Source organism: Cavia porcellus, unplaced genomic scaffold (assembly GCF_034190915.1).
Source record: "Cavia porcellus strain 051 isolate PalLab524CR breed Dunkin Hartley unplaced genomic scaffold, mCavPor4.1 scaffold_11, whole genome shotgun sequence".
NCBI classification, from domain to species: Eukaryota; Metazoa; Chordata; class Mammalia; order Rodentia; family Caviidae; genus Cavia; species Cavia porcellus.
In genome coordinates, this window is record NW_026947494.1 from 48,983,336 (window position 1) to 49,001,505 (window position 18,170).

An 18,170-nucleotide genomic window follows, 5' to 3' on the forward strand; every position below is an offset into this window, starting at 1 on the left:
TTATATAAATTATTTATGTGTGCATTGTGTGCATAAATTTTATAGATATATATATACACAGAGAGAGAGACAGAGTGGGAGTGAATGAATCAAGGACTCTACCACTAAGCTAACCTACCCCATAGTTTTTAAATAAATGTGTATAATAGTATAGAGATGAAATAAAGACTAATTTAATTTTCAAGTCTTAGAAGTATTTAGATACGGTTTGGCTAATGTACTTCTTGACAAAGTTCAAATAACATAGAAAGGATAGTGACTACACTACTTTTATTACTGTTTTATAAACTTTTTTCTTTAGTTTCCTAATTCACAGTGAAAATAATTCTAATTTCATGTCTGGTTTTAAAGAAAATTTATTACTCACAAGCTGTAAAGATGTCAAATGTTTTTTCCACCACAAATACTTCTGGTAGGCTGGTCCCATTGCACATAAGCCATAGTAGGTATACATGACTACATGCACAGCTGAATTCACCATGGCATGGAATGTTCCCAAACCACCTGGAAAAAAGTGTTGCAACATGAGGGCACCTTAAAATCAGATACATTTTTTGTCTTAACTGATATTTCAGTATCATCATATTTCATGAATTTCAACAGAAAGAAATAAAAACATATTATGAAATATCACTTCTGCCAAACAGCCATCAAAGTAGAAGACGCTGGGTAATAAGTTAAAAATAACGCCCAAATCTTAGAAAATAAATTATTATGTTTATTTATATCTAGCTATATCTTACTACTAAGATAGCCTTATGATTCATGTTTACTTTAACAAACTAAACTGAGATATTTCTTAAATGATATATTGCTTAATAATCAAAATAACTTTAAGAAAGTTATCTTATATAAACTATTTTAATCTTAAATGTGCAAATTTTTTCACATATATTCATGTATGTAACCACCACCAAGATTCAGATATAAAATATTCCTAAGATTCTCATGTCCACTTATAAGAATATGCCCGCTCCAAGGCCGACTGTTAATTCTGCCTGTTATTAAACTTTATTTAAGTGAAATTATACACAGTGCACATATTTGTGCCTATGTTCTGTCAATCAACAAAATGTTTTTAAGACTCATGCATGTTGGTACATGTATAGTAACAGTGGTTTCCTACTGCTGCGCAGAATTACAGTGTATGAGTACATCAGGATTTTTCCTCACCCGAGCTGGAAACATTTGAGTTGTCTCCAGTGTAAGCTATTATAAATAAAGTTGCAGAGACTGTTTGGTACATGTCACTGTATGGCATCAAATACATTTTTCTCCACTCTCAAGAATGTGTAATAAGTATTTTTAATGCCATAAAATTTTAGCAGTAACACCTATGGCTTTCTCATTAGTAAACTACACAAAATGTGTATCATTGCTATTTTTCCAAAATAAACATCTACTAATTGTAAAACCACCCCAGATAGTTCATCCATTTGATTATATCTTCCTATCTTAGATTTCCTCTTCTAATTTCATTATCTCCAATTAAGAAAGAAGCAAAGAAGATTTGAGAATATATAGAAAGACCATTTCAATTGTCTTCACCTGTAACAGTAGTGAGTAAAGGTGAGGTGCTTAAATGATGTTGGGGGGCAGAAACGCCTCCTTTGCATCTCTTCCCTAAAGGACATAATCTAGAAGAATCTATCCTTTTTTTTTTTTCCTTTCTTTCCTTTTCTCTCTTTCTTAAAATAAAAACAAAAACAAAAAAAAAGGTCTTGCTACAGTGTTTAGGCTGGACTCAAATGATACTCCACCTCAGCCTCCCAGATAACCGGAACTATAGGTACATAGCACTATATTGATAGAAACCTGCCCTTTTTGTGTACAGTCTGTGTTGACTTCAGAGTGTTGACTTAAATTTTAAATTTTCTCCAAAATACTCTCTTAATTCTAGATTTCTTTGACGCTAGAAGTAAAGCCAAACCTCACAAATTTTTATGATAGAGGAAGGACTGAATTCACAAACACTATGAATTATACAACATTTAAAGGAAAATATAACTTTTATCATTTCTAAGATAGTGTCCTAAGGGAAAATGTCATAAAACTGTTATAGAGAAAAGATTAATTACTTTTTAATAATGATTCTCAATCCTTCTACATATTACCACAGCTACAGTACTCCCTTCAAATAACTTGTTTTAAATACAACTTTTTTTTTAAAGATGAGATAGGGCGGGTTCAGGGGATATGGCCGTACACTTTTTTTTTTTTTTTTTCTGAGGCAAGGTCTCACTTAAATGCAAGCTGTCCTTGAACTCATTATGTGTTTCATGCTGGCCTCAAACTTACAAAGATCCTTAAGTCTCAGCTGCCCTTGAGCTGGAGTTACAGGCATGTGCTACCACACCCAGCATAAAGCTATTTTTAAGTAATTATTTCCCTCAAACATCATTTAGTTATACTTCCTTTCTACTCCTGAGGATAGTGCATCAAATTTTAGCTAATCCCTGAAATATCACAAATTTTGGAAGGAACTGAATCAATGAAGCTTATTAACAACCTCTCAGCTTTTATTTTACAATTGGATTAATCTTCCAAGAGAAACTTGAATAAGTAAATTATAGTGGTATGAAAACACTTTTTCTAGATTAATTTTATATTTTTAAATTTAATTTTAAGATATAGTAGCTTTCTACTTAGGAAGTTTAGGAATTAAGCTACTTCACAAGGGAATAAGCCAAATATCTCTCAAGTCTTTTTATGTTTCATGTAATACTTAAACAGGAACTCTATTTAAGGCTTTCTAAGAAACTGTATCACAGCCTTTCTCACTCAGGCATGTCTCCCTTGTTTGGTAAAACAGTATCCATTTTCCATGTGGATACTTTTACCATTTAAACACTCTAATACAAGGATCCTGTGATAGGAATTAAACAAAGTACTTATTGTAACAGAGAGTATTTAGTAAAGGTTACTCATCAAAATAAAATACCAAATAAAATTAACTTATTTTCTCTATGATTCTTTTCTGATGATATTTTAATTTTTTCCACAGAATAACATTTTAATTAGTAATGTTTTTTATTTTACTGTTAGGAAGGTTTTTCTAGTCAGGTATTTTAAAATTGTGATTCCTTTACAATAATGGATTTGAAAAGCAAACTGAGTAAATCACAATTAAAAGCAAAGGCATCACATTTTACTCCGTTACCTTAGGAAAAGTAAAGGAATCACATGGATAATTGTCATAATTCCCCATATCCCTTAAAAGATATATATGTTATAAAAAGCAGCCACAGAAATCTTTTCATCTAATCCAAAAGAAAAGTTGGGTTATTATCTCAGAGAAGGGTACAAGAAGCAAACAGGAAATTAAACACTAGATAGATATCAGCTATACTCAAGTTTTTGAAAAGAACAGTTTAAATCAGTCTCACTCTAGGAATGGAAAGCAACGCAGAATCCCACTTGAGGAAAAAGCTACTGCTGGTATATTTGCAACTGAATGGGCCCTGGGAATGCGGAGAGAGTTTTCAGCCAACTCCACAGGTACCAGGAGCAGGAATGGCGTCACGGGGAGTGCATGGGAGACAAGAAAACATCCTGACCTTGCATGTTTTGTAAAGAAGGCGGCAGGTTAGGGTGTGGACAAGGAACCCATCACAAAATGACTCATGTCCATAAACAGGATAACACTTAAACACTGAAGGATATCATGCTTACAATATCATTATTCAAAGCATTTTTTGTTCTTGAAATGGAAGTTAGACTATCAATGCAGTCAAACACAGAAGGAAAAAAAATCCTCCACTACTAAATAAAAATGTATGATTCCCATGATAGAACTATCAAACATTCAATGCAGAAGAAAAAAAAAAAAAAAAAAACAACACCTGGAAAGTAAAGAGAAGCCTAAATCGAAGGTGAGGGAAACCACTTTTTTGTTTCAGGATCTCCAAACCACCTGTATGTTACTCCAGAGGGCTGTATTGTAATTTTTTATTCTGTTTTTATTTCTCTTTCTTTTATTAGTGTTGTAGTACATGCAGTTGTTTTTTGACAAACAAAAGGAAATTAGTTCCAGGACTCCCTGAGGATATCAATTTCTGGACATTCAAATATCTTTCTATAAAATGGTAGTGTTTACATATAACTTATACCATCCCCAATACTTTAAGTGATTTCAGATTACTTATAATAATACCAAGCAATGTAAATGTTATGTAAATCTTTGTTCCAATCCATAGTTTAGGGAATAAAGACAAGAAAAAAGTATATGAAAGCACCTTTACTAGTGGTTAAAAATAAAAGTCACCTTGTCTGATAATTTAAAGGCAGACTGTTTAATGGAAAGGAATAAATGTCTCTCAGTATGATTTCATGACAACATACATACGAGAAACAATAATCACTCTGTTAGCCAACATTTAGGTATTTTTCCAGTTTTTCACCAACATGGTGTCAATATGTATCAGTGAGGAAGAAAAGAAGCTAAGCCCTGGCCAGTGAGCCAGCCGGAGTGTAGATTGGGGAGAACAAGGAAAAAAAACTAAGCTCCAGCCCGTGAGCCAGCTGGAACATGGATCAAGGAGAGGAGAACCACCCTACTGCCCATGAGCATCCAGCTGATTTGAAGGGACTCTACGTTTGACTGACTTTGCAAGCTTACAGTCGAACTGTTTAGAGGACAACAATATGCAATATAGTAACTATTGTAGATTTCCTGCTGTCTTATCACTGTTCTGATTCATTTTATTGCTCTGTTTTAGTCCCTTTAAAATCATATATATATATATATATATATATATATATATATATATATATATATACATATATATATATACATATATAATCACTGAGGACTGAGAGGCACAATATACATGTGAGAGAAGACAAAAATAAGAAACTAATGATAAGTAAAAAAATGAAAATTAAGTATTATATAGCTATCCTAGATTTGTAAAATACACACAGCTATGACTATGGGTAAAATTTTTACATTAATACATAGTGTAAGAAAAAGGTGCTATGCTTTAAAAAATTCCTTAACAGATAAATGACAATTTAGAGCAAAAAGAAGCCTTGTTTCTTTCTTTTATTCTTTCTTTTCTCTCTTACTTTCTTTCTTTCTTTCATTCTTTTCTTTCTTTCTGTGTGTCTTTTGGAAACAGAGTTTCACTATGCAGTGCAGAATGGCCTTGAGCTCACTTTGTAGCTCAGGCTGGTCTCAGACTTGCAATGATACTCCTGCCTCAGCCTCCCAAGTGCTGGGATTACATGTGTGCACCATCACACCTGACTAGAAGATACCTTATACAATGGAAAATCTAATGCCTCCAGGCCCTAGTAGATACAGCCTTAAACCAACATTTCTCACCTTTATATTCTGGCATCTCCTCCTTCCTTCTATCTTATTCATGTCCTCTCATACTCTACTACATGTGGTTTCTACGGCTCCTCATAACCCATGCCTAAAACTCAAACAACAGTTCCTCAATTGTAATCTCTCTTCTTTTAGTCTACCAGAACCAGAATGTCCAGTCAAGGTAAGCTATTCATAAACATGTGAAAGCACTTCTTAATGCTATAGTAAAACTATAGGCTTACTTGAAGATTTTTGAAGTTAAGAGTTTAGAATACATTTTCCAATTAAAGTTGGCAAAGATGAGGATAAGTCCTCAAGGATATCGCTCACTTCAAACATCATGAAGAGAGGTATGACAAAATTACTGTCTGTTTTCTCCAGTTCTAAATGCTTGGAAGCATAAAATCAGAATCAAGTATATGAAAAAAGCTGCTTCTTAAACTCTTTATTTAAACTATCTTTGATCTAAAAAAAAAAATACTAGCAACACTTTATCTTTTACTATGGTAGAATGCTTTGCAGGGTCACCACAACCTGATGCATCTTTTAAGGCTCAGATGCCAGAAGTTTTGTTCCTAATGTGCCGGCACTGAAAGGTGATAAGATCTGTAAGAGGGAAGTGACCAGGCTGTGATCATCCTCATAAAAGCAGCAGTGTTGCCTTCCTGGATTGGAGTGGATCAGCCTCACAGAAGTGGATTAGTTGCCTGGATAATGAGATGTTACACAAGAGTGGGGCAGGAGCCTCCCCAGTCTCTCTCACTCTTTCGCTTACAGAAGATTTCTTTTTAGCCTGAACCGACTTTTAAGTAAATCTGATGTCTTTTACATCAACCAGACTTAGATATTTTATCACAGCATTACAATACGGACTAAGGGTGTTATAAGGAATGTGAACGCAAGTAAGCAAGTAAGACAGGAAATTTGAGAAAAACATTTTAACTTTGGTAACAATAAAGAAATATTACCTAATCACACTGATAAATATTAACTAATCACTACTATAAAGCCAAAGTTTTTACCATTTTATGTATTTAGTTTATTAATTATTTTCAGAGACATGGAAGCTCTATGAGAAAAGAAAAACATCCAAACAAAACTAAAGAGTATGTCCAGAATACTGTACCCAAAAATGTTATGTACAGGAGTGGTGTCCTAATAGTTCATTGATTATGTTTGACCTACTAATTTGAAGTCAAAAGGTTAAGTAAAGTCATTGTTTCATTTTTAAAAAGTTTCCTTATAAAATGTGATGGGTTGTATGACACGATTCCAACATGGCTACCTGCGGCAAATTTCACTCCAAACCACCAGGTCCATGGCATGATGGTATGATGAAAGACATGAAGGAAAGTCACTTGGCTATTCTTCTTACGCAGAACAAAAAACACCTGAAATAATATAAAGAAAATCGGGTTCATAAAAATCATGTAACACCTTACTGAGCATTACATAAATATTGCCAAAGAGCCAAGTAGCCTGCGTTATAATTTGCTTTAAAATAAGGGCTGCTCTTTGTAGAAGGAGCTGATTCTCAAACAGGCAGCTCAAAAGGCAACTAGTAAAAAGGAACACAGGTATTACATCTAATCGGGGAGAGCCAATATGCAGGTGAAAAAAAATTTCATGCAGATTTCAAAACTGAAAGTACACAAAAAAGCATTACACAGAAAATTAATGAAAGAAATAATAATGGTTAAATTTTTAATTTAAAAATAGATTTTAAAGTATATGGAAGAGAGGAAGGCTTTAACTTTCAGGACTAAATTATTTTATTCTACATTGCTCTCTAGAGACTCGGTCCTATCAGTTTGGATAAGGAATTAGGTAAGCCAAAAGCAAATCAAAAATTTACTGTATTAAAGAAAGAAGAGAATTTTTTTTTAGGTGTTAATTGGGAAACCAGGATAAAAATGAAAGCAAAGCTGCATAAAAAAAATGAGCAGGGCAAGAAAAGTACCACTCAGATTGAACACCCGCTAGGTTTACAGAAACCCTGTAAATGACACAAAAGTACAACTGAGGGATGGGTATATTAAAAAAAAAAAAAAAAAAAATTCCAAAGTGAAATTCAGAATGCCAGCGCTAAAGTTTGACTCTTATAGTCAAGACAGCATAACACAAAAAGCACTACTGTAATGGAGTATTTGAGAAATGCAGCTCAGGAAAGGACAAAGAGGCAGCCACTGTTCTAATGGAAGCTGCAACTGAGAACATGCAAAGCAGTCAGTGAGGCCCAACGCATTTGTTTATGCACACGGAAGAACACAGCCCAGAGCAAGTGATACCCTAACAATGCAGTCCTGCTCCCTGTCAGGAGCAGCGGTCTTCTAAGTCACTTTATTTCCTAGTCTTCATTGTTCTCACGATGAGAGCTCTGGTCTGAATCAATGGTACTCTCACCCTATTTCATATTACAATACCCAGGAAACTTTCAACAAATAATCATTCCTGGTCTCTACCCCAGATCATTCGGTACCAAATTACAGTGGAGCTCACATGTGCTGCCTTAGTTTGCAGTACCATTATTTCCACTACATTGAGAGACACTGGTCTGGAAACAAAGGTTCATAGCTTTGTCTTCTCTGCATAGAGTAAAACCCTGATGTCTGCTTCTCCCAAGACCCAGTCATCCAAGTCCAAAGTTGATCCTCACCAAGATTAGAAGTAGAAAGATCCAGGGATAGAAATGCAGCTAAAACAATAAAAATGCAGGGGTAACTTCACCTCCTAGCATAACCTTGAGTTTTGAAACATTTACCCTCTAAAGGAATGCTTTGGTCTAAGAACCAATGGTACGATGGCCTCTGATCTTGGCTTTCTGAACTTGTTTACAAAACAACAGCTGCCTTCTACATCTAGATGTACAGATTTGTAGTACACATGGCAGTTCTGTGTTCATCTTAATCAGATGGTAACTATAAAAAAACCTACCTTTTGGAGTTTGAGAAATGCTAGAAGTAAACTCTTACTCTCTAAAATTACTTATAATAAAAGGCAAAAAATGTAACAGTACGTTTGCTTGAGGAATGAGAACCAGTTATCAGAGATGGAACTGTAGCAGTTTATTGCCTTCATTGAAACATCAAACATTTACTGCACACAGTGACCACATACTCACAGTATCTAACAGCTCAATAAATTTGGAGAAGTAATAAAGCCAGCAGGTGTGTACCATCTAGAGAAACACAGATAGAGAAGAAATTATTTCATTCTATTTTTTAATACCAGAAAAGTTTCCTAAGAGTTTTGGTAAATGCGTAACACAGGACTTATGATCTTGACTATTTTTTAATGTACAATTCAGTGGTATTAATCACATTCACACTACTATAGAATTACTACTACCTTCTACCCGTGGAACTTGCAAAACTGAAACTCTATCCATTTAAAAATAACTTCTCAAAAAATATTAACAACAACAAAAACTTCATTCCCCCTCCACTGTAGCCTTAGCCAACATTCTTTTTGTCTCTTTTCTTGACTACTGTAGGTATATAAGCCAATTATTATGATATCTGTCCTTTTCTAACTATACAGTTTTAGTTAGCATTATCTCAAGATTCACACTTTAAGAATTTCTTTACTTTTAAAGGCTGAGTGATAATAAATGCTCCTCTTTCTGCCTCTTGGCATGGATATATATAGAAATATTTTATAACACATATAAACCACATTTTATTTATTCATTTAGCATTCATAGACACTTGAGTTGCTACTGCCTTTTGGCTATTATAAGTAATGCTGTAAAGATCACAAGTGTACAATTACCTCTTTGAGTCCCTGCCTTTGATTCCCTTAGGAACTGCTAGATGTTATAGTAATCCTGTTTTTTAGGACTTCAAATTAACTTAAACCCACAAAATTAAAAAAGAAAAGCACTAATTTTCATTTTCAGGAAACTGTAGTCTTTACTGATTCTTTCTTGTAATAGTTAACTCCCCATATACATAACTTGATGAATCATTTACTTATTCTCATTCTGAATTCACAGCCAATACTACACACAGAGTGCAAAGAGTTCCCACATCATTTTTGACTTACAAATTTTTCCAGAGAGAAACTTACCCTCAGAGCTTTGGGTGTCTGTGAATAGTCAACGATATCACATCCAAATGAATAACCTGTCCCCCAGCCAGACATCACAAACTGCAAGACAGTACATGCACACTGAAGAAGGAGCATTTGCTCTCAGCTACAACAAAGGTAGATTAGACTGTGTCTTCATTACGCTATCAGCTGGGTAAGCAGTCAGTGCAAAGGAAAAAGCAGCTGGCACAGTGACAAACTGAAAACGCATCTGACGGAAAAGGTTGATATCTAGAATTTACAAATCCATAAACTCATATCATTTATATGAACTCTGTCCTGACTAAATGGATCATTTCTTGGGATGATTATTGTAACAGAATGAAGGAAAAAAACCCCTAAGATTATTTTGCTTAAATAGTAAATAGTTGTGTGTGTGTGTGTGTGTGTGTACGCATTTGTATCCTTTTACAGGGCTCTGAACCAGCCTTTTTCCTATATTTTAAATCTTCCTAATCAGTCACTAAAGAAAGTGAAATTCCTCGAAGTACTGTTAAGGTAGCTGAGGCAGGGAGCCTTCCTTATCCTTGGCTGATAGGTGTGATGTGACGTTTTAACTCTGGTACTTTCTCCTTGTTTAAAATAAGACTGACCACACACAAGACTCAGCTACTACTTTGCTTTGGATTCACAAAACAAGAAAAGAAAATGTTTTAACAATAGCAGTTCAATCAGGGAGGCCTTAATTCCAACACACCCACAAAGCGACCTTAGAACGGTGGTAAGAATAAAAGCCTGTTGATGAGTCTGAATTGGAATTCAAAGATTATACTGACTTTCTTTATTTCAAATATTTATAGACATTCTTTCAGTCTGGTCGTAGAAAGACCGGAGATTTGTTTTTTTTTTAAAACACAGTATTTGAAATGAAAAGGTTTTAATTTTAAAGATTGCAAATGTTAAATAGTTAGCTCAACTTAGGGCACTGAAAAAAGGATTCTTTCCTTTAATTTCCTGTTTCACAAGTTCTAGCATCTTCCCTGAAAGTTGTGTTTCTCAGTACAATGATGATATCATTTTTCTGCCACTGAAGCCGATTTTATTTTTATTACTACTGAAGGTAAAACTAAGACTTTGCAATATATTAAATTTTTAAGACAAAGTGTCATTCTGAAGTTCCAAACAGAGCTTGTAAGGTTCTATTAGAGTATTTTAATGGTTCAAAAAAAGAGACAAAGAAGAACATCATAAACTGTGATATTTAAAACATACTATACTATATATAGCATACTATACTGATACTAGCTCCTAGTTTGAATTAGAACACAGTATAATCACATAGTTAACTCAGCAAGTTGGGAAATACTTAAAATTAAGCTGCAAAAAAGCGTAAGATACATATTAGCCCCACAAAAACAAGTCAAAAGATCTTCTCATAGGAACAGGGAATATGACAAAAACAAATAACAAGTTCTGTTCCACAAGATCCTGCTGCCATTTCTCTTGTGCTGAGACTCACTTTGAATGATGAAATAGTCTAAGGCAAGGCTATTTATTCAAACTATGATGACTAACTCCCCACCCCAGCCTAACCCAAACAAAGGCTGCATTGAACAGATGCTGTATGACCTGACATTCTGCAGGGTCTTTCCTGGTCTCCTTTTATTAATGTCTGAACAGTGTCAAGTGTCTAGCACAATCAAAAATCACTGGAAGGCATATGAGTTCAGTCTACATGTTTCTCTTTCACCTTGTTTTTATTTGGCAGGACATCCTAGTGGAGGTGTTCATTGTACAATGAAGCCAAACTCCACAATAAACCATGCTTTTGGATGTGTCATCTGCAAATGGAATTTCATGGCAATTAATAGTGTTTGTTTAATCCAAGTACAGTGTAATGTTTTCCTAATATTAAGTTCCAATAGTCTATGGAACTTTTGACATACATGTGCACACTGCAGGATAGAAAAAAAAATATAATATCTATTTGGAAGGTAATAAACTCTTAAACTGTCATATATATGACAAGAATTCCTCCTGAACTGTTAAGTTCAGATTTACCAAACCGTCTTTTATAGTGTATTTAATAGAGTAGAACCAAAATTGGTTATAGTTGGAATCTTTTACACTCTCTCTCTCTCTCTCTCTATATATATATATATATATGTAATATAACAATCAATGACACAATTAGGCACAGAACCCAAGAACTGGAGCATTCTAAGATCTGAGAGACAATTGGGTTCAAATTTGGCTTTATACAATAAGAGAAATGAGGCCTAGAGGAGTTAAGCAACTTGCTCAAAATCAAGCAATTAGTAACCAAACCAGAACTTACTTAGACACTAAATAAATAGACACAGTAAAATTCATCAACTGATTGACAAGGTAACAGGCCAGTGTCTTGGTCTTCGTTCTGGTCTCCTAGCTTCCAAGTGTATGCTTAACGTTATGTAATATATGACCTCTTGCATCTAAAAACATAGAAACAACTATATTTTCTTTCTTCCCAACTCTAGTACTCTTTCCTGTTCAGTTGATCATATTCTAGAAAGGACAGCAGAATGGCCTGTGAGTTCAGAAATAAAGTACAGGAAATGGAAAGCAGCAGAGTGAGAGCAGACTTACAAAAGGCCTGTGGGCAATAAGGCCAGAGTACATTTAATCAATGGACATGAGCAGGTGAATCTGCAGCTGCAACTGGGTTTGACAGACAGGCTTGGATGTTAAGAGAGGCCAGGGGACCACAGTGGGTTGTCCTGAGCCAAAGCTATGACTAAATGCAAGTTCTGATAGGAAGTGCCATAAAAAGAGGAGGAGAAAGTTAGCCAGAAGTAGAAAAGAAGTAAAGAATCCCTGAGAAGCAGATGTGTGAGTAGAATTGAGCCATACTCAAAGCAGGGGGCAAAAGCAACAGGGCAGGAATCTGCTTTTGGGTCTTGAACATCCCCATCTTGCTTAATGACCAGGAATAGGCTCATTCACCTATTTCTCTATGTGAGTCTATGTTCTCTTTCTACTCAAAGCCCAATTCAAGCAATCCCCAACACTGCACTGCTGTGTAGCTCATCAGAGAACACAAACATCCAAAGTTCTCAACGTGATGATAACAACTCAAGAGGGAGACAGGATGAACTCTGATGTCAGGAGTACCTGCATTCCAGTAGCATCCTCCACAGACAAGCCATGTTATTGTGAGTTGTGTAATTTCTCTGAATGTGTGTTTCTTCAAAACTAACATTTATGGGTTCAGTCAGTCATTCACTAATGAAAACCATACCCAAGTTCCCAGAGTTAGACGTTAATTTTTCTCAATACCTGTGAAATATGCTGAGATCCTCTATGGAGTTTTTATTTTGTCTAGACATAACTTGGCTGCTGTTGTTAAACACCTATTCTAGAAAAGATACTAAGCTCAGAATTCCTCAATTCTCAAAAAGTTACTCTATACTTGCAATGAAAAACATGATGAAACAAGCAGAAAGACTCAAGCAAAATCCTCCCATTAAGAATAATGAAGACACTTGCCTCATAACACATATACACAGAAAAGAGCACTATTAAAAAATTGTACGTTATCATCGCTTTCTTGAGTTCAAAGGGCTTTCGATTCTCCATGAGCTTTGGTCCCAGAGATGTGACAAAATAAACATAGAGTCCCAAGATGACAGTTTGTGGCAGAGGTGAGGACATGAGGAACAAATCTTCAACTCTCGGATCTAAGGGAAAAATAATATATAAGTGTACACTCAGCCAAAAAGCAACTGAAAGCAACCAGCACTGCCTTAGGGGGCACCCAGATTCTACTGTTGACAGTGGACAATCTGAACAGTGATCACTAGTATCTTTAAAAATAGCAAGGAGTAGTGTTTGAGAAGGTGACTGGATATCACCGGGACAGTAAAACAATTCTGAACTCAAAACACGGGGCTGTCACGCTCTTTGGTTTCACAGAACAAGCTTAGTAGTTACCAGAACTTAAAGGAACAGTCATGTGGAGAAAACAAACAACTGTGTTATGAACTGAATGTCTTTGTCTTCCCAAAATTGATATGTTGAAACTATAACCCCTAATGTGATTGAACTAGAGGAGGGCTTTTAGGAGACTGGAATCCTCTCGAAGGAGATTGGTACCATCGTAAAAATAAACTCCATGAAACATTCCTGCCCTCTTTCTGCCATGTGAGCACACAATGCAACAGACAGCTACTGACTGAAAGCCCTCAGCAGAATGTGACCATGCTGGCACCCTGATCTGAGATTTCCAGCCTCCAGAACAGTAAGAAATAAATTTCTGTTGTTTATAACTCATCCAAATCTATGGTAATTTGTTATAGCAATCTGAATAGACTAGGACAATGTGTGACTATTACGTGAGGGATTCTACCAACCCAAAAGAAATGAGGAATCAGAGGAATAGACACCTCAATACCATTCTCCTTTCTTTCACCAGGGGAGCAAGTTAGACCAGGGATATGGTCCTGCTGGTTAGTCTCCTAGGTCTGGCATAGGATGCAATGTAAATATAAGAAAAAATATCTAGTAGTGCTTCATCATCTATAACCAGTATTAACATCGAAATTTCCATCCATTCTTTTATATATAAAAATATTTTTGAATTTGGCATCAAAGCTTCCTTCTTTCCTTTAAAAATGACATATTTCCACATATATTGTATCATAAAATCATGGAACTAAAAGGGACCTCAGCATCACTGAGGTTTTTAAAGTGTGGGATCTAGGAGTCCAAAACATGAAGTAGCCAATATTTTGAGAAAAAATAATTATATTTGTCTCATAACGCTGTAAAAGGCAATCCATCTAGTCCTGCCAGTTACAATCAGGCTAATAGAGCTGAATCAATTAAAAAGTGCAGCTCAAGATCAATTTGATACTTTTTTGTTTGTTTTTATTTTTTTTAATCACTACTTGTTTGGAATGAATGTAATCATGTGTTGTAAACATTCATTGCAGGAACTTGGTACATATCCGTAACACATCAATTTCAATTTGTTTAGCTGTTATTTTATTAAGTGGCTTTAGGAAGATAGAACATCTTGAAGGAGAATAAGCATGGACAAGTTTCCAGGTATATGAGTCTCAGGATGCTACAATCATCACTCTTGTTAATTGAAAAAAGGTTAGGGAGTGCAGTACTCGCTCATTTAGACTCCTAATGATGAAGTCACTTGCCAAAATAGGGAACCCTCCTAAATATCTGTCTTCCCACACAAAATCTTTTCAGTACAATTCTATGGCTGCTGATGCTTTTAGTCTCTTTTAGTGCGGGAAAGCTCATGACAGGCCAATGTGTCTGGGTTTAGCTAATAAAAATTTTTAAACATCAGGAAAAAATTCCTTAATTAGGTATTTATTTTATACTTTCATAGACTCAAAAAAGGAGAGGAATCAAATGGATCATATTCCTGTTATTTCTCTGATTTTAATAGAAAGAACACAAGCTAGGAATAGCATTCAGGGCTGGATCATGAAACAGAAGAAATTAATTTTAAAAGACGTAATTTTTCTTCTGTAATTTAACATGTTCAGCACATACCCTTTTTTAAGATCCTGTGAATGACTTTCAAGATCTAAAGACAAAAATATTACTAAGGGAAAGGCTACTTAATATCAATTGAATGCTATTTTCAAATAATAAAACAAATATCCAGGTTTTTAAAAAATCCTATTTCAGCGAAACTCTGGAGTCAGAGTCCGTGTTGTGACCCTGGTTCTCTCCCTAGCTTGTAGTGGCCTTCAGCAACTGACTTTATTTCTCTACACTGTACTTAGTTTCCTCATCTATGAACTGGACCTAAAACTACATGCATTTCACATAGGATTAAATGATTACATGCCAAGAGCCCAAGTGCTCAGTAAGCTTGAGGAAGCTTGCAACTGTTGTTCCAGTAATCTCAACCCTAATGGCACAGCCGAATTACATCCAGAATGTTTCAAAGTCAGAAATGGCCCTGTTTCCACTGATTCAGAATCCTAGGGAATGTATATCAGGCATCTAAAATTTTTAAACCTCTTCAGTAAAAAAAATGGAAAAAGGACTTGGATACATATTTCTCAAAAGAAGACATACAAATGGCCAAGAGACATATGAAAAATGCTCAACATCACTAATCACCAGGGAAATGTGACTCAAAGCTAGAAGGAGCTATCACCTCACCTAGTGAAATCTATCAAAAGGATGAAAAATAGTAAGAGCTGGAGAAGGTGGGAAGAGGAAGGAAGCCTTCTACAATTGTGGTAGGAATGTAGGTGAGTACAGCCACTATGGAAAACTGTAGGGAGGTTCCACAGAACTACCATATGGTGTAGGAGTCTCACTTCTAGTATATATCCAAAGTAAATCAAAGTACACTGAAGAGGTATCTGCATTCCGAGGTTAACTAAAGCATACTTCACAATAGCCAAGGCATAAAATGAATTAGATGTCAATTGAGCTTGGTTTAATCATTCTACACTGTATACATTCAATGAACCATCACTTTGTACCCCATGGATATACTAATCAGCAGATTAAAAAAATGTATGTGTGTGTTGTGTGTGTGTGTGTGTAGTGTGTGTGGTGGAATGTGTTTATAGGCCCTGCTACTTAGGAGGCTGATATTATATGATCTCACCTACGTGTAAAATCTAAAACAATAGAACTCACTGAAGCAGCATATAAAGGTGGTTGCAGAAGTAGACAGGAGAATGGAAAGGAGGAGACAGTCAAAGGACACCAAGTTTCAGGTAGAAGGATTTTTTTTTTTTTTTAGATTTATTGCATGACATGGCAACTGCAGTTAATAGTATATTGTATAAGATTGCTAGAAATACAAATTTCAGATGTTCTGATTGCCAAAAAGGTAAGAATCTGAAATGAGAAGTGTGTCAATGAACTTGGTTTAATCATTCTACAATGTATACATTCAATGAATTATCACTTTGTATCTCACGTATATACTAAGAATTTGTCAACATATAATTTCTAGTCTAACTGCTTAGATGACCTGATCAACTATTAGGGTTAAGAACCAGGGCTTTGGTGTGAGACCAACTTCCCTTCACCTGTATTCAGGGGTGCTGGAATCCTCACTATGCGCTCTGCAGTAGTCTTTTAGGTGCTTTCTCCCTTCCTCTTGATTCAATCTACATTTGCTCTGCCTCACTGAGCAAGTAAAATTCAAAGCCTTAGCATGAAGTGCCAGACTGGGGCAGTTGTTCACTTTTCTTGCCTTCTCTCTCTGAGGTAGTTACACCTCTCTGGAAAGGGTGTCCACTTCCATATGAGGTAGCAGGCTTCTCTCCATGAGCTGCCTACAGGTCAGGGCCACAGAACAACGACATGGGTTTTACAGAATAGACAGGGCCATGATATTGAAAGCCAACTCTTCCTCATTTTGTAATTCCACAAATCCAATTAGCTCAGAGGTGAGTGCTCTCTGTTTTCCCCAGGGATTAAACACTAATGAGGAAGGGAGAGCTTCATGTGTCTTCTATTTGGCATCCAAAGTGATCTAAGTGTGTAAGTGGAGCCAAGATGAAAGCAGAGGCTGGGAAGGCAGGCTGAGACTCTATGCTTGAGATGACCAAAATTCCAATTCATTAGCTTAATTATTCTTCTCTAGGTGTTCCCCAGGAGAGGACAGGGGATAGAGTGCTGCATATGTACAGAGTATTAATATGATTTCTAACAACTATTAATAAGATAGTGTCCTCTGCTTATGTAGCATGCACCAGATCAAAGAGTGAACATTTAAGATCCCATGTGGCAATAAAAAGCTGGACAGAAAAGGAAACTCCAAGCACCTTTTAAAGCATTAAAGGTTCAACATGGCATGTTCCATTTTCCTCAAAGGAAAGACTGCAACTAAACCTTCTGGAAAGTCATTACTGCTGTCCCAGTACAAAAAGAAATGCTCAATGTTTTATTTTTTTTATTTTAAAGACAATAAAAAAGAAACAAAATTTCATAATAAGATGTTAGGAAATTAACAATGATTATTATGTTGCATATTGTTGTCTTGAAAATAGTTATTCACATTATTAGATGTAGGCATGCAAAACTGATCGAGCAATATAAGCACTGCTCCTTTCAATGAAGTAATAGAATGAGTAGTACAATTATCTTAGCTATCTTGTGTGTGTGTATATACATATTTTTTCCCTTCCTTGTTTTCTCCTTCCCCTCATTGAAGATATTTTTTCTTTTGAGCGGTTTTTTTCTCCTTCACCACATCTATTGTGATCTTATTTATTCTTTCAGTTTCTAATACAAGGAAGACAATATGATGTTTACATGTGCAAGTCTGATTTATTTCACTTATTAGTATGGTCTCTAGTTGTATCCATTTACCTATAAAAGCTTCGGGTTTATCTTTCTTTGTAACTGATTAGTGTTAATGTATTTTTTGTACATGTTTGAAGTTTATACAGTTTACCATCATCTTTGGGAGTACTTATAAATAACACTATATATATATTATACCACTATATATATATATATATATATATATATATATATAGAGAGAGAGAGAGAGAGAGAGAGAGAGACAGACAGACACAGAGACAGAGAGACAGAGAGAGACAGAGAGAGAGAGAGACAGAAAAGACAAAAGAGAGAATTGTTTTTAATCATTAAAATGTTTTTAACTTCTCCATAGTCCAAAATGCTATTATAGCATTACTTCAAAATCTGGCACTTTGTATCTATGAATCATTATTAATCCTCTTTATCTTAAGTATTAATTAAGTCCTTTTTTACATGTTTATAGTCATGGATTTTTCCACATGAGATAAACTGTGCATGACCCCTACTTATCCAGTAATCA

The 18,170-nt window shown here is 35.3% G+C and overlaps 1 protein-coding gene across 5 annotated transcripts in view; it reads right to left on the minus strand.

Annotated features, from left to right (window-relative positions):
- Elovl7 (ELOVL fatty acid elongase 7) overlaps positions 1 to 18,170 on the minus strand; it is a 59,512-nt gene that overhangs the window by 4,950 nt on the left and 36,392 nt on the right. For 4 of the 5 annotated variants that reach the window (XM_063258209.1, XM_063258207.1, XM_063258205.1 and 1 more), the window contains 5 exons: positions 12,872 to 13,062; positions 9,383 to 9,463; positions 8,436 to 8,492; positions 6,600 to 6,705; positions 368 to 504 (listed from right to left, as the gene is read on the minus strand). In XM_063258209.1, coding sequence (XP_063114279.1) covers positions 368 to 504; positions 6,600 to 6,705; positions 8,436 to 8,492; positions 9,383 to 9,463; positions 12,872 to 13,062 — 572 coding nt within the window. Of the gene's footprint in view, positions 1 to 367; positions 505 to 6,599; positions 6,706 to 8,435; positions 8,493 to 9,382; positions 9,464 to 12,871; positions 13,063 to 18,170 lie in introns of those variants that run through there. The other variant, XM_063258210.1, reaches the window with a different exon arrangement.